This window comes from Panthera onca, chromosome X, assembly GCF_046562875.1.
Source record: "Panthera onca isolate mPanOnc1 chromosome X, mPanOnc1 haplotype 2, whole genome shotgun sequence".
NCBI lineage: Eukaryota > Metazoa > Chordata > Mammalia > Carnivora > Felidae > Panthera > Panthera onca.
Window position 1 is genome coordinate 101853899 of NC_138357.1, and position 17886 is coordinate 101871784.

Genomic DNA, 17886 nt, shown 5'->3' on the forward strand with positions numbered 1-17886 from the left:
GTTATCACCACTGATTTATCTGGCTTGTTCTCTATAGACTTGGTGTGGTCTTTTGGGGATCCATGTTCATATAGACTGTGAATCCCCAAAAGGATCTTCTCTGCATTCTTGGTACGTTGGAGTATTCAACACAATTTCAGGCTGACTCTTGCCAGTAGCTTTAAACCACATTCTCTTGATAGTTGCTTGCTTTAAGCCCATGTTTCCATGATACCCTGGAGTCTTATTTCCCCACCACATTTCATCTTAGCCTGAAAACACGAACAGATCCCCATCTCCCATAACTGTCAGAAATTAGAAACTTCCAAGAGTTGTCCTTGATTCCTCTTTGGCCATGCCAGAAGCTCAGGAGGGAATGCATACCGACAATCTTTTTCTGAACGTACCCACCCATTTGATGAGTGAAATTATTTTAGATCCTTTAAAGAAAAGGGACCAGATGGGTTTCTCTTAAACACTGCAATAAAAAGTTGAGGAAAAAGGATTGCCTCAGAGGCCTGTGGCTGGCTCAGTTGGTAGAGCATGTGACTCTTTATCAGGGTTGTAAGTTCGAGTCCCACGTTGGGTGTAGAGATAACTTTAAAAAAAAAAAAGAATTGCCTCACTTTCCAATTCTCCCCCCTGCACATCCTCCATTGCCCCTGCATCAGCGCCATCTTTAGCCACAGCTTATGAAAGCATGTAGCAGAAGTTTCTATTCTAACATAGAATGCAGGGAAGTTAATCCTTTCATTTCTTAAGTATGAGCTCTAGTTGCCAATCTCAAGAAAAATAGATCCTACTGGCAACTTCTAACACCAGGCTAAACTTATTTATTATAAAATTCTTTATAATTGCACTGTCTTTAGATTATAACTTGTGGATTCTACCATTCTATATAACTAGTGACTGTCTTGAATGGCAGGGAATTTCCTCACATGGCTTGTAATTTTTGTGTATGTTTGAGCTCACCTTTAGTAGGAATTGTTTTATTAGACATCCTTTATCCTCTGGTCCTTAAGAGTTTTTTCCTAATGTTTCTACCAGAGTCTTAGAAATCTTATATTCTACTCTCAGGTGTGATATAAACTTAGCTTTCAGCTTTTTGTGTGTGAATCCTTATTTTCCAACCAAAATCCAAGGGATTCTCAGCCTCCTTGCTAATTCCTTTTACTCCAGTGGGTAGGGATTTTATAGCTCTTGTTTTCAGGATAGGTGACACACAACTTTATGCTTTTCCATCTCCCTGAAATGCATGAGACCAGTGCCTCTCTTTTCATCCCAAGTTAGTGTTGAATATGCTAGCTTTTATGTCATATGTCCTGTTCTGATATTCCAGTATTTTGGTAAGCTTGGCCTCCCCACTTCTACCTGTGCTTAATTTCCCTCTTTGTTTCTGCTGCATAAGGCTTTTCATATTTCATAGTACAGCCATGAACTCAAATATTTTCCTTTGTAATTTATCTAGCATTTCAATACTACTGAAGGAGGGAGTGGAGGGATTATCACATCAGCTCAATTCACCATTTTGAATGGAAGTTTCCTTTATTGTTTGTAATCTCTTCAGAGCCAGTGTGAGTTCTGTGATTTCAGAGTAGTTTTACGTTCCAAACTGTTAAGCTTAACAGTTATTCCAAGTGGCTTTTAGCCCTAATTCAGGCTGCAAGACTACATTTTATTTTGCAAAGGTGACCTGTAAAGCCAGTACATTCAGCCTCTCCAGCTGTGCCCTTCAGATACGTTGAGGACACAAGGGGCCATCCATCCTGATGGTTAAATCAGCAAGGTAGTTCATTACCTCAATCTGCACCAAAGTTAATAAGACACATTACCAATCACATCTCCTTATCTTCAAAGCTCTAAAGTACCCTCGGGTATTTAAGGAGATATTTATATTTTCCCACTGGGATCTCTGCCCAGAAGGAAGACAGCCTGTAGTCCAGCAGGAGCTGGAAATGACCCAGATTTAAGATTTCTAGCACCTTTTAAAACAAAATACTTAATTTCACTTTCTATATTAAACTGCCCACAAGATACCAAGCAAGTAGTATTGGGTGGCAAGGCAGGTTAAGACTGATGCTTTTCATCAATCGGAGAGGGAATGTACCTCCTTCCATCATTTGCATGGATTATAAACAAAGTGAAAATATGGGAAATCTGATAGAATGTTTGGTTTCTCTTGAAATAAAACTTCCTTCCTTGGCTTTATTTTTAATGGTATTAGGGGGTGGATAGTGGGATGTGGTGATTGCACTACTGTATTTATAGGTTTGCCCAATATTTCCCATCTCAAAGCTAATGGAAAATGACCATTTTTGTATTCTTATCCTCTAGCACATCTTCCTACTTTTTCCCCAACATCTATAACCATAATCCAGAAATTTGGCTTGATTATTTCTTTGCTTAAAAATGTTTTATCACACACATATGAATATCTAAATAATATGTTGCTCAGTTTTGCTTGTTTGGGCATTGCAAACAAATCATAACATATAACATTTAGTTTTCTAGGGCTTGCCCATTTTGCCCAACAGTTTTGTGTCTGAGACTCTTCCATGTTGTTCTGTGTGATGAAATTTCCATTTTTACTTCTATGTTCTCTGTTTAAATGTAATACAGTGTATTTATACATTCTCCTGTTAGCAGACACCAAGGCTGTTCTAAAAAATGTTGGTTATTACAAAAAGTGCTGAAATGAATACTCTCTTAACTGTCTTTGTCGTCTACACAAAGCAGTTCCTCTGAGGATGTGTACCTACCAGTGGAGTTGCTGAATTGTTGCCTATGTGAATATTCACCTTAGTGAGAATGACAAATTGTTTTCCAAAATGGTCATTCCAATTTATACACCCACCAGCAATAAATATAAATTTTTGTTAATGCGTATCTTCTCTTACACTTGAAATTGTTAAACTTCTCACTTGTGTCAGTCAGTCAACATGGCATGCGTATCACATTGTAATCTTGAGTTACATTCCCTTGATTACTAATAAGGATGAACATATTTTCATATGTTTATTGGGCACACATGTATCTTTTTCTTTGAAATGCTGGTTCAGGTTTTCCTTTCATTTTCTATTGGGATGTCTGTTCACCTTTAATTGATTTGTTGACATTCGTTTCTTACTTACCTGTTACAAATTTTGCAATTGTTTTCTTCAAGTTTGAGGCTGTTTTTCAATGTCTTTATGGTGCCTTTTGATGAATAGAAGGGTTTATTTCTACTGTAATCACATTTATTCATCTCTGTCTTATGGTGTTTGTTTGTTTTTTTTTTTTTTAACAAAATGTCTTATTTAAGATCTCCTTTCCCATACCCAAAGTCAAAGAATACTTTTTTATGTATTCTGGTTGCAATCCTAAAGTTTTGCTTTTTTTATATATGAGTATGTTTGTTTATTACAGTCATCATTTTTTAATACATATTGCAAGCCATTTAAAAATAGTCATAGCCTTGAAATAGTTACTAGTCATATTCCTGTTAATATACCTGAAAGAAATAATTTGAAATAGGGAAGAATATCCATATCCCCTGATGATGCTCGCCTCAAATTTATAATAGCGAATAAAACTAAAAATAGTCTAACTACCCAAAAAGTGTTGATTGTTAAGAAAACAAAAGTATAGCCACTTTAATGAAATTTGAGATTTTCATTAAAAATGTCTTCTTCGTAATATGGAAAAATTATATGGTGTAAGGTTTCAAGAGCACTATAACTAAATCTGTACTCTAATGTTAACTATCAAATTACTTACATGTGGTAAACTTTAAAGGAGGTCACAGAAAAGTGATCATGGTTAATGTTTTGAGATGTTAGATTTGTATATGCATTTTTAGGTGTTCTTTTATTTCTTTTATTTTCCATACTCTGTTGTTGATGAATCATTTTTCTATTTAGAAAAAGTAAATCACTGACCCTGTAATTAATTTCTGTAATAGAAGGTTTCCTTAATGATTAGTAATTATAAACATATTAGATGATCAGCATGACCAAGGTGAATGATGTGAAATAAACATGTTCTATTTTCAGAGTTTTACAAATGGAAATTCCAAAGTGTCAAGTCACTTTTGTATGAAATATTTCATCTGTGCTATGTATTTCTTTCTTAGGAAGTTTGGGCGTGCTGGCACGAATTATTGTCATACTTGGAGAAGGCAAACAAGTGGCTAAACGAAGTAGAATTCAAACTTAAAACCACGGAAAATATTCCTAGTGGAGCTGAGGAAATCTCTGAGGTGCTGGATGTAAGTGGTGAATTAATCTAGACGATCATAATTGATATGCACTGGACGCCCAGTACCAAGTAGAAAGTACAGAGCATACTTGCTAATGCCTCCCCGCACCCCACACTGGCACTTTGGGTGAAGCCTTTGTGTCTTCTAGAAACCTTCAAGATTTTAAAGAGGCTTTAAATAACCTCTTCCAAAGGACATCTGTCTTTTTCTGAATTATGAGGTTCTCTGTTGCCACTTTTCTTTACTGCGTCAATCTTCCACATCCAGACCTGCAAAGACAGTTTGAACGCACAGGCTTCCTCCTTTGCAGTAGAGCTAAACGGGACGATAATATAAAACGTTATTTCCAGTGTAAAAGCTACACTTACTGCATTGAAATATACTTTTATTATTTTTTTGAGCCATACTTTTAAATTATTTAAAAGCATGAATTTGTACCTTACGCAATGTTGTGAAGTATCAAATGGGCATGCTCTGATATTAGAAATATATCCTTAAAATGTACTACGTTTTCTGTGCTACAGAATCTTAGTACCCTCTCAAGTTTTATTTTGAAGACCTTTCAAAAGTAAAACTTAAAGGAATTTGCATGTATAAACTTTGATTTATGTGAACTTAGAACAACAATTTATGTTCTGTCCATCTTATTGTACTTTTGGTTACCCTTCATATATAATGAATATGTAGTTTAGCTGTGTGGTTTTATTTAGGCCCATTTGCAATGCAGTCCCTGTGTAAATATGCTAAAGTGAGGTACATAAATTAAGATGGGAAGAAAATTGGGAAAAATGATTCCTTAGATAGCATTGAGACTCTGGCATGTTAGAACAGAAACCTAAACATCATATATCCAGCTTACTGCTTCCCTCAAGAGAATTGTAGAACCTGAAGAGGGATCGGAGAACAATGAGCTTGGTCAGAAATGGACCCTAATGTTGGTCCTGCCCTCTTCAGAGGTGTGAACTGATGAAGCATTCCTTGTGAGTCAGCCATGTGATGCATCTTCCAAAAAAGAGGCAGCACACACAGTGCATTGGTAGAAGCAGCATGGTGGCCAGAGCAAGGGGTGTGATGATGCAGTTATCCTATTAAATTATCAGATGGAAGGACTTCATTCTTATCTTTCTTGCCTTTCAGTCCAAAGATGGCTGCTCCACTTGAAAGCTGTGTGTGTGTGAAAAGTATGAAGGGCAAAGGGATTTTTTTCTAAATGTTACAACTTTTTTTTTCTTTTTTTAATTTGGGAGGGGAAACTGCTCTTGAATTTCTACCTGTGTATATTGTCAGAATCACGTCAGTTAGCCATCACTAGCTATAAAAGACGTTGAGAAATTGAGTATTTTGTCTTTCCAGGTGTAAAAGTAGAGGACATCACAGAAGAAGGTGGTTGTGAATAACTTTTAAGTACCCCAGCCCACAGTCCTGCCACAAGCCCATGAAGATATACCTGCGAAAACATCCTATGTTTTAATAACAATGATCTTTGATGTTTGATGATCCCAATTACGTATTGCTTGAAATTGCTTTTAACTTAATGATCTGTAAATAAGAAGATACTAAGCATTTTGTGTTAATTCAATATATTTAGCGAAAGAAGGGAAATAGTAATTATTGCACATGTGTTTCAGTCACTTGAAAATTTGATGCAACATTCAGAGGATAACCCGAATCAGATTCGCATATTGGCACAGACCCTAACAGATGGTGGAGTCATGGATGAACTGATCAATGAGGAACTTGAGACGTTTAATTCTCGTTGGAGAGAACTACATGAAGAGGTATGACGATAAGAGTGAAAAATCTTTTCAAATGGTTTCCATCGCTGATAAAATGAAGAGTACTTTCAATATTAGCTCAGCTTCCAGGTTTAAGAAATTGTCACGTGCTAAACATGAGTAAATTATTTACATGCACCCTTTAGTATTTTATCTTACAGACACATTATAAAGTATGGGTTTTAACAGGAAACTGAGACGTGCCAAATATAGTAATGTGCTCCAGTTCACAAACAGACAAGTTAGTCTAGGGTTCTACATCAGATCTTAACTGACCACAGAATTCTTTTCCCTTCCCAAGGTTACCCAGCATGTGTAGGTACCCCCATCCCTTTCTCCCTCTCCCCTGACCTTCCTCCCCTCTGCCCACCTTTCTCAATGCATGCACACACATGTTATCGTCATGTGTGATGGGTTAGTAGTGCGTGTGATCCTATTACTACTCTAGAAATAGTTAATTTTTCCCAAGTACTACTAAAGAGTTTTAACTTATATATAACAGAGGAATTTTCATACTTAAAATTGATAGTGTGTGGTTTTTTTTAATTTTTAAATCAAAATTAGGAGAAAATAGCCTATTACTCCCAATCAAATAGTGTTTTGTGTACACTCTCCTAAATCAAGAATGGATTGTCAACAAGAAAAACGTAGGTCATAATGAAGTTTAGTTTTATATCCACTTACTGAGTATGTCTATAACATGTGAGACCATTTTCTAAGGTTAAGTAATAAGTAGGGAAAGTTCTTCTCCTTCATTACTTATAGACACCGAGTAGTTACACAAAAAGTCACTGATTTCTTAGTGTGTTCGGGACATAAAAACAAATACTATCCTTATAAGATGCAAAAAGGTGTGTTTAAAGGTTACTCACAGAGGGTTCGAGAACCCAGAAAAAGGGTGCACACCTGTGTGGGTCGGCATTGGAAGGCGTTTGGCGTACCTTTCCTAGAGAAAATTCACTGTAAATGACATTTTAAAAGTAGAGTAGGAGATTGCCAAATGGGCAAGTGTAAGAGGGTGATTCCAGATGGGTAGACATACACGTTCAAACACTTGGAAATATGAGGGGGGTTATATATGCACATCTGCAAACCATTTGGTTTTGTTGGAGCATAAGGTACAGGTGGAGGAGCGTCTGAAGGCAGTATTGAACAAGTAGGCAGGAGCGAGGCTGCTGACAGAGATCTCTGCTTCTCAAACGGTCTGGTCTATAACCATGCTCTCAGGAAACAAACTGAAGGGTTTAAAATGTACGGGGGAAGGAGAAGAGAGGTGCCTCATTCAGATCACATTACCCCCACAGAGGCTATGGAGAGTATGTGGTGTAAGAGATAGGGGGATGGCAGGTAGTGAGATCAAGGAACTAGTGATATTTTTAGCTCAGTTGAAGGCAAGGGCAGTAGTGACAGGTACAGTGAAAACGAAACATCTAGGAGACCATCTAGGTTTCTGATTCAGGTGACTGGGTATCTCTTATTTTTCATAAACAAGATGGAGAAAATAAGAAAAAAAGAAAGCAAGTTTGGAGGTGAAAAATCACATGTCACTTTTTATCTCCATTGATCCTGAAGTGCCTGCTTAAGTTTGATACCAACTAAAAGCAATCCCTGAGTCAAGGACTTGGGCGCTGGTAGTCAGTTTGGAAGATAATACCAAGAAGGACAAGTGAGGGAGTGGGGGGGAATGGCAGAATGAAAGCTTGGAAGGTTGATGAAGGGTACTTTTATCAGTGAGTTTCCACTGTGAGTGACAGGGTAGTCCAACTGGGAGCTTTATGGAAATCATGTAGAACACCAGTGCTCCAGAACTTGCTCAGAATTGTCCCCCTGAGCTCATGGAAATTCGAGTGTTTATTCACCAATTTCCCTCTCTTTTTGTTGGAGGATTGCCCTCAGGTGCTTAAAATCCCAGCACTTCTTGGCTGTTGAGGGCAGTCAAAGTATGAAGCGTGTGTGCTTACAGGGGGAATGTTATAGTGTTAGCAAAAACTGGCCACCATAGCTTCAGGTGAACTCAGAGCCATTGGGGGTAAGGGGTTATGTGGTAGGGTATCAACGAAGTTGACTGTAGTACCGACAAGGTGTCTAGGTGGGGACATTCTGTAAGTCAGTAAAAGAGAGATCCATCCACACGTCTGGAGTTAGAGTGATCCACACTAGTTTTACAGATGTAGGAATTACCAGGCCACGTGCTTGTTAAAACTGTAAAGTTCATGGCATCACCCCAGGTAAGCCAAAAGAAGATGAATCACGGACAGTATTTAAGCATTATACATAAAATTAAGGGTTAGGAAATGGTGTTGACAAAGGCAACGAGAATGAACGGTCACAGAGGTATAAGGAGACTCAAGTTGAAAGCAGGGTGCTTAAGAGGTACCAGTTTATTAAGACAAGGCATGAAAAAATTGTCAAATACAATAGAGGGGCCTGGTAAGGTGAAGACACAATTGGGCAAAAAGGACATAACTTATGACATTTACCACAACACTTCTGATGGAGTTTCCCTGAGGACAGTGAGAACAATGCCGAGGCATTACAGAAGACATTGGGGAAGATGAGGGGGAAGGCAAGTTTGCACCATTGGCTGCAGAGGGAAAGAAAGATCCTAAGGGGGATGGTATCCCCTTAAGCTATGATCCTATGTTAGGAAAGTATGCAGGAAACCTTTGGTTATTTCAGTGAGGGAGAAGTTTGATCACGTTTGTAAATTGGAAAGAAGTCTGGAATAGGAGAACCCCCAGATCTCACAGAGGGGTAGGTGACGGTGGGGCAGATGAGTGTGAAGGTCGCTTGCAGGGATCTTCTGAATGGTTTTGAATCCTGCCACTTTCTTTCTTGAGTAGTTTAGTCAGCCTTTATCCATATCAGTACAAAGGGTTGGAAAGGGGATTCCCAACAGTCCCTTGGCCTTTCACCCTTGTTGCTCTGTTACTGGACGTGAATAAGAGGAGTTATTCATAGGTGGCAACTAATTCAAAGTTCATTTAAATTTGGAGTTTGATGCAGAGTTCGAATGTGCTTTTATTTATATTTGAATGTTAGTGTCAAGTCAGAAATCGTGTTTCAAGCAAAAAAATCAAAAGTCATGTTGTGAAAGCCAACCCTGGCTAAGCTGTGAAAAGGCCCAAATTGTAATCATTAACAGTGTGCAGTCTGTCTATTCTATCCTTAGGGACAGATCATTCTCTGACCCGACCTTGGCATCAGGCTCATTTATGTAATATTCTCGCATACCTTGAGTAACACAAAAATGACTTCTGTTTGACCTGTATTGCAAAGGTCTTTGGTGCAGAACCAGGCGTTTTCCCCAAATGAATAAAAATTCACCTCAGAAACAAACCTTGATTGAACACCTACTCTGCTGTATCCCAACTGAGTTGTTAAATCACTGAATATTGAATCAGAAAAACTTCGGTTGCGCTAGTCCCTTTCTCGGTGTTAGGGTTAGACAGGTCACAGAAACAACACAGTAACTTGAACGGGGAAGGTTTAATACAAGTAACTATAAACTATCTGCTGGGAATTAATTTTTAAGAGAAAATCGAAGACAACTCAAAAAGAATACCCTAAGGTCGAGGCATAGTACCCAAGGAAGGAACTGATGAGGAAAGCGAGGAGCTCTACACAAGGCTGGGATTCAAACCTGTTTGGCAAGAGTGTGACTCCAGCCCATGAGATGGCAAAGAAATTGTCTGGGCTGACCCCACCAGAGCTAGTACATAGTCAGTGGGCTGAAGCCTGTGTCAACAGAATCTTGGAGTGCCGTGCGGATAAAATTCACGGGGAAGTAGCCTGTGGGGGATGCCCTTGAATTGCTGGGAGGCCGGAGGGCGTGCCTGTTGCGCTTGCTAGGAAGCTACCTGTGGCCAATGCTATTGAACTTAGGGAAACCAGCTTGGACGCCAGGAAGCTGCCTATGGATTTGCCACCCATGATGAACCTGCTACTGGGGTACGTGCAGAGCTTGTCAGAAGGCATCAGTAGAGGGTAATGCTGAAATTTCTGGGAGGGAGAGTTGGGAACAGAGGAGTTAAGCTTCGCTAGGTATCCTATGGGTCAACACAGAGCCACGGAAGCGAAAGAGAAGTGAAACAGAAAAGTCTTTACTTCCCCCAGTGTTACTCCAGTGCCCTCTACTGACAAAGTTTAGCATCATTCCAGTCGGCAAAGGAGAAACACTCTAGTATCACAACCAATTGTTTAGAGGCAGTGAGTTGATAACTGGCACATCCCTGTATAACTCATCAGCTATGTGACCTTGGGTAATTTTTTCAAGTTTCCATTTTCTCGTCTCTGATAACATCGCCTGTTTCATAGGGATCTCCTGAGCAAAATACAAAATACTGTGTGGAAAGTGCTTACTATAGCACTAAGAGCATAGTATGTATTCAATAAATGAATGCCGTTTTATTTTTACTAGGTTGTTTGCTATAGTACCTATCCTCAAAGCAATGTGTGTGGATTCTTTTGTGTTTTGTGTGTATGTGTGTGCATCCCACCAAGGTCATGGATAAACAAAGAAATACATATATTCCAATATGAAAAACAGTGAAATGCACATACTTTCATTGCTTAGATAAATGCAGAACACTGATAAAAGGATTTTTTATCATACCCTAAGTCTTAAAATTGTAAAGTCTTTACTTATGCCCCAATAGTCTATCAGGCATAATGTTGTAAAAATAAATAAGTTGAAATTAACTTAAAACCGGTATCAGTCCTGGGTATGCTAATATGAGATATCTAACCAATAATAACCTGAGAGTAATTTGGCAGTCAGAAAAAGGCAAGTTTGGTGCTTTAGAAAAAAAAAACATGTTGGAGATAATATTCTTCTCAAATTCCTTTGTGCTAGTCTTTAATCTGCTGCGCCTTTAAAGATATGATGTTGAGTTAAAATGATGGGTAGTGACAGAGTTTTCCTCTTAGAGTATAAGCTGGGTTCTTTGGGCATTTCCAAACTACTTAGGTAATAGAGAAATACCTAATAATTTATTAGTTAAATTAATCATTTGGGTGTTCCCACTGAATATTTAGTTGAGAAGACTAATGTTTGGTTCAGGGTAGAAAGAACCTTGGGATAAATTATCCAAGGGGCTGAGGAGATAAAATGATTACAGTAATAGTTTTTAAATTGATTTCACTTATTTTCCAAAACCATCTATACAGTGTGTTGGATTGTTATAGTGAAAAATTCTAAATTTAAGCCATAATTTTCTTGTTTTTGTTGTTGTTGTTGGCTAAAGAAAAATGGTTTTTCCATTAATAAACAAAGTGCCCTTTGAAGATGAGCCTTAGCCCATTTTCTTCTCAATTAAATGCCCATGTCAGAGGTTTGTGGATTTTTTTATATTGCCCACCTAATGTTTCTTATAGCTGCAATTATGCAGAGCAAAGGAAACATTCAGTTGCCTGTTAAATCGATCAAACAGCCGGAGTTTTTATTGCCTATGAATATTTAAGAGATATGCTAGATCCCGTTCCTAATTTGAGAGTGTGAGTTTGCATTCAGATAAGTAATAAATTATTTCCATTCCTTGAAAAGGCATCATTCACTCTTCATAATCATATGGCACTAAATTTTCTACTCGTAGTAATGATTTGGAAGATGGTTAGCAAGCCAAGAAACAGCTCCAAAAATCAGACCAAATCATCTGATTTTTACAACTTATTACAGACTAACGGAGCTACAGAAGATTTGTTAGTGATACAGCAAAATACATAATAAGAGCAATAATAGTCTAATGGCTGCAAAGGACCAGTCACTGCTCTAAGTGTTCAGCATGCATTTTTTCATTTGTTGGCGCAATAGCCATATGTTTTAAGGTCCTGTACAACCTCTTGTATAGAAATGGAAATGGTATCAGAGGCCACGGAGATAGTAAGAGGCTATCAAGCATTTAGACCCAAGTCTCTTTGCACTTGGAGCCTGGGCACATGACCATTTGACCGTAGTACCTCCAGTCACAATGATCTTTTCCTTATATTAACAGTAAAAGCTGCCTGTGAGAAGTGAATATCGCAGTTCACTGGTTTGCCAATTTCTCAGGAAAGCTTATAGCATGAGCTTAAAAGTATTAGGGATGACTAAAAGAAATCATCTTAGAGTCCTAAATCTTAAAATCACACATTTAGAAGTCGAAAGTCTTCGCCACTTCTCTTGATGAGTCATTGTTTCATCCCTCTTGTGAATTATTAACAGCCCAACTTCTGTCCCTTTCAAAGTCATCTGTAAATGCTTTCACCTGGCATTAAATAACAGAGTAAAAGAGAAGAGCAAAATCTGAATTCGTTAATTCTGCTTTAATAGTAATTTTAATGATAAGCAGCTTGAGGGACCAATTAATTGTCCCAGGTAATTTTGACTTTCAATTGTTCACTTACTGTCACATCTACATTAGCACAGATAGACCTGAATAGACACATATTGATTGAAGAAAAACTGTAAAGCAGTCCAGAAAAATAACTGACAGCATATCAGTCATGAGGCCGACATTTTTATTGGAAAGCCATTTGTCTAATGCTTTATGATTTTTCAATATGTTTACTTCTTGGAAAATATCAACCTATGATAATAGTAATAGCTAATATTTATTGAGTGTTTTTTCATGTCATTCTTTGTGCTAAGCAATGATAAACAGTATAAAACTTAATTCCCACATTAGTTTTATGAGGTAGATTTGATCAGCTTACTTCGCAGATGTTGAAATGAAGCGAACTTCCGTTTCCATGGATGAAGCAGACGAAGTATTCTAAAATGCCTTCTGCAAGACATCAAGATACTGGGAAATTTCCAATAAATACACTTTCACATGTTTTTTTTTTCTCCTGCAAGGAAGGATAAGTTTGCCTTTACGGGAGAAGGAAAAAAAAAATAGATGGAACTGAAGCCATAGAAGTTAGGCAACTATGAGGACTGGCCGTAGCGTTACCCTGGTGTTAAAAACTAGCAACCCATATTTTTGGCCAGCTGGGGCAAAATTCTCTTTGTTAGAAGAGAAAGATGAGTTTCAGGCTCAAGCCACACTGGGGAGCTGAAAAGAGAACCTATACAAGCCTGCTTAAAATTGCTCAGTAAATATTATCTATTACATCTTCAGTGAAATGATGGGCAGGGGTATTCTGTCTTGTGGCACAAGGTAACAATATAAAAATAGATCCATTTCTCTTCCTACTGAGTCTAGAAGTTATAATAAAAATAGTTATATTCATCTCATCTTAAAATTTGTAAATGCGTGCCTGTTCCTGTGACGATCTGTTATTTCAGTGTGTATTATCAATAAGGGTCAAGGAATTGCCAAAACAAGAGACTAAGTGGCTCTAGGTTGGTAGCACCCTAGCACTAGTCAGGCGCAAATCCACATCTTTTAGAAAGAAAATTGCCCTTAGTATTCCTACAGATTAAATTTGGTGAAATTGGAGCTCACAATAAAAATAACGCACAAGCAAGGGGCGCCCTGGTGGCTCAGTCAGTTAAGCGTCCCACTTCGGCTAAGGTCATGATCTTGTGGTTTTTGAGTTCCAGCCCCACGTCACGCTCTGTGCTGACAGCTCGGAGCTTGGAGCCTGCTTTGGATTCTGTGTCTCCCTCTCTCTGCTCCTCCCCTTCTCAAGAGCTCTCTCAAAAATAAAACACAAACAACAAAAACAAACACAAATAACCCCCAAGACTTCACGAGGCAAAATCATTGCATAGAACACAGAGCTAATTTAGACCACATCCTCTATAATGTCACATATTAGAATTACCAGATTATTAGTACTAAAGAAGCAGATAAAATACTTAAGGTATAAATGAGATTAGTATTAAATACATGAAAAAATTGACAAGATTTGAAAAGATCAAAATAAAACTCCTGAAATTAAAATTAACATGCTAAAACTTAATAAGGATATGTCTAACATTTTTTAAACAGTTGAAGAAAAATTAAGAGGAAATTGAAAAATAATATACAGAGTTTAGAACCAAAAATTAAGGAGGTAGAAAATATGAACAGGAAGACAAAATATCTTTGGGGGCAGATGGTGAACATTTAACTTATGTCTAATGGGAGATTCTGAAGAAGAGAATAAAATAATGAATGGATTTGGCAGAATATGTGAAGCATGTTGAAGAAAAATTTCCAGAGCCAGTGACTAAATCCACTTAACCAGAAGGCACAATGTACGACAGGCAGAATAAATAGAAATCTACTCTTAGACATATCACATTGAAACTGCAGAATTCCAAAGACAAAGATAAATTATGTATTAGCAACCAGAGAGGTAAGACAGATCGCCTATGAAGGAATGAATCTTAGACTGACATTAGACATTTTTTATTGAAGTATAATTGGCATATAACATAAGTTTCAGGAATATATCATAATGACTTTATATTATATACCCTGTGATCAGCACATATCTTGTTACCATCCATTACCATGCAAACTTACTTTTTTTTCTTGTGATGCAAACTTTTAGGATTTTTTCTCTTAGAAACTTTCACAAATGCACCACAATATTACTGACTGTAGTCAACGTGTATATTATAACCTCCTGACTTATTTATTTTATAACTGCAGGTTTGTAGCTCTTGAACTCCCTTTGCCCACTTTGGTCACCCCCACCTTGCCTCTCCTCTGGCAACCACTTTTATGTTCTATGTATCTATGAGTTTTGTTTTGTTGTATTTCATTTTTTTTTTTGGATTCCACATGTAAGTGAAATCACATGATATTTGTGTTTCTCTGTGTGACTTACTTCACTTAATGTAATATAGACCCATGGTCCATCTATATTGTTGCAAATGGCAAGATTTCATTCTTTTTAAAAAATTTTTAATGTTTACTAGCTTTTGAAAGAGAGAGAGAGAGAGAAGGAGAGAGGGCGGTGGGTGGAGCAGGGAGGGAGAGTGACTGAGCCAGGTAAGGACAGAGAGAGAGGAATCCAGAATCCAAAGCAGGCTCCATACATTCAGTGCAATGCCCGACATGGGACTCAAACCCACAAGCTGTGAGATCATGACCTGAGCTGAAATTGGATGCTCAACTGACTCAGCCACCTGGGCATGCCTAGATTTCATTTATTTTTTCATGGCTGAGTAGTATTCCATTATCTGTCCGTCTGTCTGTCTCAGTCAAATTCCATTATGAATTAGTACACATTCTCTTCCATTCTTCCATCATTGGGCACTTAAATTGTTTCCATATCTTGGATATTATAAATAATACTGCAGTGAACAAAGAGGTGCGTATATCGTTTTGAATTTGTGTTTTCATTTTCTTTGGTTAAATACCCAGAGTTGGATTTGCCGGATCGTATGGTAGTTCTATTTTTAATTTTTTGAGGATCTGCCATACTGTTTTCCAGAGTCGCTGACCAAATTTACTTTCCCACCAATGGTGTACAGAGGTTTCCTCACCAACACTTGTTATTTCTTGTTTTTGTTTTTGTTTTTCTTTTTTTGATAATAGCCATTCTCACAGGTATCAGGTGACATCTCATTGTGGTTTTCATTTACATTTCCCTTTTGATTAGTGATGTTGAACATTTATCTTTTCATGTGACTGTTGGCTACTTGTGTATCTTCTTTGGAAAAATGTCTATAGTGATAACCTGCCCCTTTTTTGTTCACATTGGTTTTTGTGTTTTTTGCTTGCTTGTTTGTTTTTCTTTTTTTTCCTTTTTTTTTTTTTTTTTTTTTGCTGTTTTGTATGAGTTCTTTATATATTTAGGATATTAACCTCTTATCAGATAGACGATTTGCAAATATTTTCCTTCCTTTGGTATGTTGTCATTTCCTTATTTGTTGATTTGTTTTCCTGTGCAGAAGCTTTTTAGTTTCATGTAGTCTTGCTTGTTTGTTTTAGCTTTGGGTGTCTTTGCTTTTGGAGTCAAATCCAAAAAATCATCACCAAGATTGCTGTCAAGGAGCTTCCATTTGTTTTTTCTAGGAGTTTTATGGATTCATGTCTTACAATAAAGTCTTTAATTCACTTTAAGTTAATTTTTGTGTATGGTGTAAGATAGCGTCCAGTTTCTTTCTTTTTTCTTTTTTTCTGCATGTGGCTATCCAGTGTTCATAACCCCATTTGTTGAAGAGTGTCTTTTCCACAATTGTTTATTCTTGCCTCCTTTGTTGTAAGTTAATTGACCATATATGTGTGAATTTATTACTGGGCTCTCTATTCTGTACCATTGATTCATGTGTCTACTCTTATGCACAAGCCATCCTCTATTGATTACTATAGTTTTGTAATATACAGTGTGATGCCTCCAGCTTTCTTCTTTTTCTAGGTCTTTGGCTGTTTGGGGTCTTCTGTGGTTCGATACAAGTTTTAGAATTGTTTGTTCTGGTTCTGTGAAAAATGCATTTGGAATTTAGATGGGGATTATGCTGAATCTGTAGATTGTTTTGGGTAATATGGACATTTTAACGATATTAATTTTCCAACCCATGAGCATGGAATGTCTTTTCATTTATTTGTGTCTTCTTCAATTTATTTCATCAATGTCTTGCCAGCTTTCAGTCTATACAGGTCTTTTGCCTCCTTGGTAAATACTCCTAAGTATTTTGCTTTTTTTGATGTAATTGTAAATAGGATTGTTTTATTCTGTTTTTGAAAGTTCATTTCTCGTGTATAGAATTGCAGCATATTTGTACGCATTGATTTTATATCATGCAACTTTGCCGAATTCATTTTTTTAGTTCTGACATTTTTTGGTGGAGTTTTTAGGGTTTTTATATATATAGTACCATGTAATCTGCAAATAGTGATTTTTACTTCTTTGTTTCCAACTTGGATGATTTTTATTTCCTTTTCTTGCCTAATTACTTGGATCTGGCTAACATGTCCAATACTATGTTGAATAAAAGTGCAAGAGAGAGAATCCTTGTCTCTTCATCTTAGAGGGAAAGCTTTCACCTTTTTACCGTTGAGTATGATGTTTGCTGTGGGCTTATTACATATGGCCTTTATTATGTTGAGGTATGTTCCCTATATACCCACTTTGTTGAGAGTTATTATCAAGAATGGAAGTCGAATTGTGCCAAACATTTTTGTATTTATTGATGCTATTATATAATTTTTATCCTTCATTTTGTTAATGTGGTATATCACATTGATTGATTTATGAATGTTGATCCACACTTGCATCCCCGGAATATATCCCAGTTGATCATAGCGTAGGATCCTTTTTTTTTTTTTTTTAATGTTTATTGATTTTGAGAGAGAGCGAGACCAAGGGAGTGTGAGAGCATACGTGCACAAGTGGAGGAGAGGCAGAGAGAGACAGAGAGAGAATCCCAAGCAGGTTCTGTGCTGTCAGCCCAGAGCCCAACAAGGAGCTCGATCTCAGCACCTGAGCCAAAATCAAGAGTCAGAAGCTTAACTGACCTGAGTCACCCAAGCTTCCTGGTGTATGATCCTTTTAATGTTTTTTTGAATTCAGTTTCCTAATATTTTATTAAAGAATTTTGCATCTTTGTTCATCAGGCATATTGGCCCGTGATTTTTTCTTTTCCTTCTTTTCCTTCTTTCCCTTCCCTTCCCTTCCCTTCCCTTCCCTTCCCTTCCCTTCCCTTTCCTTTCCTTTCCTTTCCTTTCCTTTCCTTTCCTTTCCTTTCCTTTCCTTTCCTTTTGTGGTGTTCTTACTGGGTTTAGTATCACGGTAAAGCTGGCCTTGTGAAATGTATTCAGAAGCATTCCCTCCTCTTCAGTTTTTTGAAAAAGTTGGACTACAGTTTTGTGTTAGGAGGTTTTTGATTACTGATTCGGTTTTCTTACTAATAACCAGTCTATTCAGATTTTCTGTTTCTTTATGGTTCAGTATTGGAAGATTGTGTGTTTCTAGGAATTTATCCATTGTTGTAGGTTGATCAAATTGTTCATAGTAGTTCCTTAGGATCCTTTG

At 37.3% G+C, this 17886-nt stretch overlaps 1 protein-coding gene across 10 annotated transcripts in view; it reads left to right on the forward strand.

The window, feature by feature from the left end:
* Positions 1 to 17886, forward strand: part of DMD (dystrophin) — a 2113538-nt gene that overhangs the window by 841431 nt on the left and 1254221 nt on the right. For all 10 annotated transcript variants that reach the window (XM_081792827.1, XM_081792829.1, XM_081792824.1 and 7 more), the window contains 2 exons: positions 4091 to 4225; positions 5845 to 5994. In XM_081792827.1, coding sequence (XP_081648953.1) covers positions 4091 to 4225; positions 5845 to 5994 — 285 coding nt within the window. The remainder of the gene's footprint in view (positions 1 to 4090; positions 4226 to 5844; positions 5995 to 17886) is intronic.